Source organism: Mercenaria mercenaria, unplaced genomic scaffold (genome assembly GCF_021730395.1).
Source record: "Mercenaria mercenaria strain notata unplaced genomic scaffold, MADL_Memer_1 contig_3672, whole genome shotgun sequence".
NCBI lineage: Eukaryota > Metazoa > Mollusca > Bivalvia > Venerida > Veneridae > Mercenaria > Mercenaria mercenaria.
The window spans coordinates 36,389-43,459 of NW_026461834.1; the positions used below are offsets into that span (position 1 = coordinate 36,389).

The 7,071-nt window shown below is 33.0% G+C and overlaps 1 protein-coding gene across 1 annotated transcript; it reads right to left on the bottom strand.

Moving 5' to 3' along the window:
* Positions 1-4,306: 4,306 nt before the first annotated feature.
* Positions 4,307-5,883, bottom strand: LOC128553283 (uncharacterized). The gene is made up of 2 exons (XM_053534414.1): positions 5,551-5,883; positions 4,307-4,975 (listed from the first exon to the last, which is right to left on the bottom strand). Exons 1-2 carry the CDS (start codon positions 5,881-5,883, stop codon positions 4,307-4,309), a joined length of 1,002 nt encoding a protein of 333 aa, XP_053390389.1.
* Positions 5,884-7,071: the final 1,188 nt, after the last annotated feature.

A 7,071-nucleotide genomic window follows, 5' to 3' on the forward strand; every position in this document is an offset into this window, starting at 1 on the left:
ACTTAGAAAAATTTAAGAAACAACTTCGGGACTTGGTTAGTATTGTCGACACACGTAACAATCTAATGTACGCGGAATTAATTAAACTTACAGGTCTGTTAAAAAAAGATATAGCGCATCTAAATGATAAAATTGAAAAAATAAAAATGAACTTGACTTTGTAGTTGAAAAATCAGTTAAACAAGAAGAATCAATTACCTCCAATGCTGAAAGAAATACCACTAATGCTGAAGAAATTACAAAAGTACAAAATGTTTGCTTTTTTTAAAACAAGAAACACAATTAGCTAGAACAATAGTTACTGTTGACAATTTGTCTGCTTCTGATGTTGCTACAACAAAACGAGTTGATGATTTAGCTGAAGTAATTCTTAAACTTAATGAAAATTATAAAGCAATAGAAGAAGAACTAGAAACAGTAAGACACGAAGTGTTTCTTTTTGAATATTATAACAGCAGACGTCTAGATGTAAAATATTATCCTGCTAGAGATAGTTACGATATTGAAGATAAACAAGTACTACAAAAGGTATTAGATACCTTAAATTTGTTTTGTATTATTTGGAATACGAGCTAATAAGATTACAGATTATATATATTTTATTAAAACAGATCATAAATTTATTAATATTCAAGGATTGAAAGAGAGTGTATTTCTAGTCCAACAAGATTGGGATTACATAATTGAAGTCAACCTTGTCCTCAATGCCCCCTCCCCCTTAATCATGTTGAGGTTGTCTATTTCAGATGGTGGAGTGGGCCTGATGATTTGAGTCAAATAAATGTAGAGGAAAATATAACACATGAAAAGCCGCCTGGGCAACTTTTCAAGAAAAAAATTGAAATTCATTTAAACAAAGGAATGATGTTTACAATTTATCCATCAATAATATCTGATAAACGTTATGATGTTAAATTTATTATAGAACCAGGAAGTTATGTTAGATTCTATCTAATTAATTGATTTATTTCCATATATTTCCATTTTATATAATGGGGATATTCAATAATATAAATGAAAAAGTAAATAAAATTGAAAGACAAATAATAAGAAAACCTCCACTGTTTTTAACATCTGCCACAGGAGATGCTGCTGGATTATTTAAATGGAATGTTGTAAATGCTAGTCCTGGTTTAGTTCAAAATGGTAATAATGTAACAATCAAACAAAATTTAAGTTAATTATTCTTATAGATGCAATTGAATTAAATAAAGGAGATGTTAAATTGAATTTAAAAAAAAGAAGAAAATAAAATTCTTCAAAGATATTATGCAAAAAATAACAGAAAAAAATGAATCTATTTCTATTAATTATGCTGATCAATTTAAAACAATTCAGTTATTTATATTGATGGTTTAAACGTTAAAAATATTCAATTAACAATTTATGGTTCTGTGTAGCAGTTTATATAACCGTAAGCTAATGTATTAATACCATCAAAAATATATCTTTTATCGTCATAACATGATAAAGATGTTTTATTAATAACATAACTGGAAAGATTGTGCTTATCAGAACGAATAACTTTAAAGATATGGTTAGTTTGGGTTGAATTAAACAAAGTATCTTTGTAATTTTCATGAACTATTGTTTTCTTTACAACATGTTTTTTTTTTAATTCCTTTACATTTTTTAATGTTAACTTGTTTTTCTAATAAATATGAATACATTTTACTTCTTAATCCAACAAATTCAACAATGGGAATCCCGGCAGCTTCATCTTTCAATTTTCCAATTACTTTTTTGTTGTAATCAAACAAAATAAAACTCTGAATTACTATAATAATCACTATTATCAAATAAATCTTTGTCCTTATAAAAATCCTTATATGCATCTTTAGTTTTTATTTCATAGCTTAATGAATCAGTTGTCAGTGAATAGTAATTTACAATTACCTTTATACTTTTCCTTAATGTAATTATAATGAAAATCATATATCAAATATTTTGATAAATCTAGAATGCACATTCCAACATAACAAGGTCTGTTTAATAAAAAACTTTCTTTTATTTTATGAATATCAAACAAATTCTTATTAAACATTGTTGAACTAACAAATAAAGGTTTTGCTATATACTTCAATAAAAGATTTTCATCATGTATTAATTTAATATTAATTCTTTTGCGTAATTCTGCATCGTCTTACCAAATACAGACTTGTTCATGAGTTTAAAAAAGTCTTTTTCAAAAGAATTCTTTGCTTTAGACCTTTTTTGAGTATTAAAATCAATATATCCTTTTAACCAAGGACTTTCGTCAACAGTTATTATTCTGTGTATCTTTTTTTTTTACTTTTGATCCTAATTGTGCATATAGTTCAAGATTTTTAAATGAACACCACAGTTTTGTTTTTTCATTGAAGTTGGAACTTATATGTTTACATTACTTTTTCCTATTTCAAATTCTTTTTTAATATTTTTACTATAATTCGAAAGCCATTGATCTTGAATGAGTATCTTTTCAGGCGCTAAGGGAAAATCATTGTGAAGATGATGTAAGTTTTTTGGATATTTAAGATCACATTCAATTATAAAGCAATTAATTTCTTATATATATATATTTTATATAGTGACCCATTTAAAATTTCCAGAGGGCAAAGGTCGGCACATGGCCCAACCGTAGAGGTTATTGGCGTCGAGGTACATAATGTATTTAGATTTAAATTTTGAATTATAGTTTTTCATATATTTATTGTTTGCTTTGGTGTAACGATTAGCTATATAACTTATTCCTCCTCTCAGTCCCTTTTCAATAAAAAGATACATATCAATATCAGTTATTAAATCCAGATTTATTCCAGTCATTTTTAACATTGCATCCCAAGCTAAACCAGGACTACAAAAGTAATGGCAAGGGTCAAGTTTATAATATTCCAAACATAGTTTTCTAAAATTTTCAAAAACATCAGCTAAAAGTAATACGCCAGTTTTTAAATATAGGTCATGATATTCTCCCATTGTTTTAATTTAAAATTTATTCCAAATATTTTTAGCATGCTCATATTCGCTTTCAGATATATGCGTTTCGTTTAAAATTGAATAAAACTCTTTTTAGGAGGTAATTTTGTTTCTTTGAATTTTTCAAATGAATCCATATAATCATATGGATAAATACCTTTTGTTTTTAATAAATTAAGTTTACCTTTACTAAATTTTTGAGATGTGTACTTAAATGCTGGAATATTTTTTACTAAGTTATATAATGATCGAAACATAAATTGAAAACTATCAATAAAAATCAAATCACTTACCATGAATGCCATATATCTTTCCATATTGTTAGGAATAACATTAATTTCTTTTTTAAATTTTCCTATTTGTTGCATGATAAAATGACCATCATAACCTCTTAAATTATGAAAAATAACAGGAATTTTGTGTGTTAGTCTAAAATTAATATTACATTCTTGATGAGCATTTCCTCTAAATTTTACTGTTATATGACAGTGATCTCGGACAGGATTTTCATTTTTTTATATTCTTTTCCACAAATATGACAAGAGGTTTGTTTTTAAAATAAAGCTTCATCTTTTTTAGACATTTTCATTTTTTTTTTTAAAGTTTTCATTAAATATTTCCTTACAATATTTCTCTTCCTCAAGCATTTTTTCAATAAATTTATAAACTGCATTAGGACCTCTGTAAACTTGTGTTGGTTTAGTACAGTGAGACTCATAACAACAAACAACTTTATAACCGTAACCACAATCTATATGTTTTTGATATGGGGATATCCTAAGTGTTTCGTGTCTAGAAAGGTCAGTTCTTGGGTGTTTCCTGAGTATTAAGTACTGGGCTAATACGCGACAGGAAAACCAAGAGCCAGCGCTTTACTGGGTGGGAAGGGGTGGGAAATCAGTATATAGCATTGAATAGTTAAACTAAGTAATTAGTCGCTACAAGAATAACCTATCGACTTAATTCTTAGCATCCCAACGTTCACAGAACGATCAGTGACGTCACTGCTCCAGCGCCACCTATAACACTGAGGATCTGGGGATATCCTTAGTGTTTCGTGTCTAGAAAGGTCAGTTCTTGAGTGTTTCCTGAGTATTAAGTACTGGGCTAATATACGACATGAAATCTTCGTCCACACTCCAGACCTTTATATCCTCAATTTGATTCCCATGACAGGGCTTTTGCACTACAGTGTCGTCATCCCTTTATCCCAATACTCATTCCAGCATTAGTAAATAAATAAGATAAAAGATAAACAGCAACATATAACATGATGAGCAAATTTATTATGTATCAGATATATATGTAAGGTACACACAGCTAATCAAATATTTACTGCAAAAACAATTCAAACAAAACGTTTACTAATCTGTTGTGACAATAAAATCGACAGATCGCCCGCACGATCTCCAGCAAAGAACTGCAATTTAAACCAAGCTTGATCTCTTAAAAGAACATATCTCTCCCGGGATGTTATATCTGACCTTGCAAGTTGCATGTCAATATAACGAGCAATAGGGCGCAATTTACTCATGAAAATAGGTTTTGCCTGTTTCGGAAGAACATTTGCCTTTGCTTGCTCCTCACGTATTCGCGTAAGATACTCCTTGACAATTTGGGAGCATACGGGATACCCTTGCATCGTCATGCTATCCCAAAAACGACCAAACCCATGATCCTCAAAAATTCTACATAACAGATTTATCACACCTTCTACAGTCCCTGCAGCGAGGCGAAGTGGGCATGCACAATTAACCCGAGAGTCAGAACTACCAATGTATAGACAAGAAGCAGTATGTATCTTAGTCTTCCCGAACTCATCTTTCCAAACCAGAAATTTCCTAATATCTTCAGGAGAGCAACTACATAATGTAAGAGGAGTAGGAAGGTTGGATAAGAAATCTGCCAAAGATGCCGCTAAACGTTTTCGCTTAGCTGAGTTGGACTGGTCCGTTTTCTTGTCCAAGAGGGAGAGTCGATCCTCAATCTTTCTTGTATCAATATTAAGTTGCAATCCCTGGAAAAAAACAGAATCGAATCTAGCAAAATGACAATCTGTAAGCAAAAATGTAATACCTAAGACCTAAATCAGAGTCTCGAAATCCCTTTCTTGAAGGGAAAAGTACAACATTCTTTTCCCCAACACTGCCCAATGGAACACTGTTAACAGAATATTTATCTTTATGCGTTTGCCAAACTGGAATAGGTCTCATCTTTGGCGCAACAAATGTACAGCTCTTTACCCTTTGTTCCTCCAAATATTTTAATACCGGGAATATCATTGCAAACGGTGGGAATACATATACATTTTTTTCCGAACGTAATTCTTGGCAAAAAATATTTACACCAGCAGACTGCGGAGTCGGAGTAAAGTGTTTTAGAAATGAGCCATCAACATCTCGCATAGCATTCGAATCTAATGCCATGAGATCCACTGTGTGCGGACCAAATAAGACCTGTAACCTATGCCATGCATCATCACTGAGCTTTGCATCAGAAGCTGACACTGATCTAAAGGGTGCATCCGCAACATTTGATGGATTTCGTAATGTCATTGAGAGGCCTGTCCCTAGCACGCTGATTGTCCCATACATGAAGAACTACTTGTTTGTCAACCAAAACATCAACGCGATGATGCTTTAACTTAGACTCAAATGACAAAAGACAATTGTGAACCGCTTCAGCCTCTTTTAAATGAATCGGTTTTTCCACTGCACCAAAATAATCGCAAAGTGTCTGTGGTGGAATGCCGTCAGTTCCTCTCAAGACAACAGCGCCATATTTATAAGAACTAGCGTCAGTGGCCAGAACAATCTGTTTATGGGCTTCAGATCGCCAAGACATACAACCTGTCCAAGCGTCCAAGAAACACCAATGCCGTAATTCCGCACTAACATAGTCATCAACCAAAAACAATGCCACCATTCTTTGAGGCCACAGCAATAGCCCTATTTACCTCAAGAGTAAACAATCTACAACCAGGTACTGCTAATGTCATACTGATACACTTCCCTGCAAATCTTTGGAGAGTTTTCAAGTCAATAGATTTCGAACCCAGGATAAGAACCCGAAGGGCACAAAAAGACTGTTTTTTCTCCACCGGCAATACGTAAGTTTGTCGAAGAGAGTCAATATCGTAAACACTGTACAGGGATAAGCACATATTTTTTCAACGCCAGTGTATAACCCAGCCTTGTCAACAATTCTAGAAATACATATGATATTCTCTCTGCCATCCAAAATTGCTGATCAACGTCAGCGGATGATTTAACAAGAGGGGCACCTAATCTATCATCAATGTATTGTATTGTGGCAATGCCCAATGATCTAATGTGCGACGTTACCACCATTTCCACTGTCTGGTAGACATAAGGCGAGGCTTTCCAGCCAAATGACAATGTAGTATATGAGAACAACCATCCAGCAAATTCTATACCAAAGTATGTTTGCGAATCTGGAGTCAAGCGAATATGATCATATCCAGATTTCTCATCAAAGGATACCATGTATGCACCACATTCAATTAATCTATGAACATCCTTTAGTGTTTCAAGTTGGAAAGGAACATCTTTAATCCATAAGTTCAAATATCTTGCGACATGACAAAGACGAGGCTTGGACTCCTCAATTGTAAGTGGTAAGATTACTTTCGGTGGTACACACTCACCAACCCTGCCTCAAACCCGGAGGGAGCCATTTGATACCCGTTCCAATAATTCCTGGCAAATAAATGGAACAAAACGCTGACAAATGGGCGCATTAGGGAAATAACAGAGTCCTTTAAAATTACCTTTGAAATGAGTGAAAAAATACGTAATGTCTATACCATTCTCTAACCACAAAAGAACCATTCTGTCCGACGCACTAGTCCCATGCAATATTTTCCGCCATTCCTTAACACATAAATGTAACTGACCCGATACAAAGAAAGATGGATCTCGCAAGGGTAGCCTGTCAATGCTAAAATTATGCTATCTAAAAATACGTCTTCAGCAGTATGAAAATGAGCGTCAAGTGAGGGCATACCATCCCTCAACGTCATCCACCTAGGATCCGTTCGTACAGTCACATCCGTTGGATTAAAATTATGTTGTCGCTCCCAGGAGGGAATCT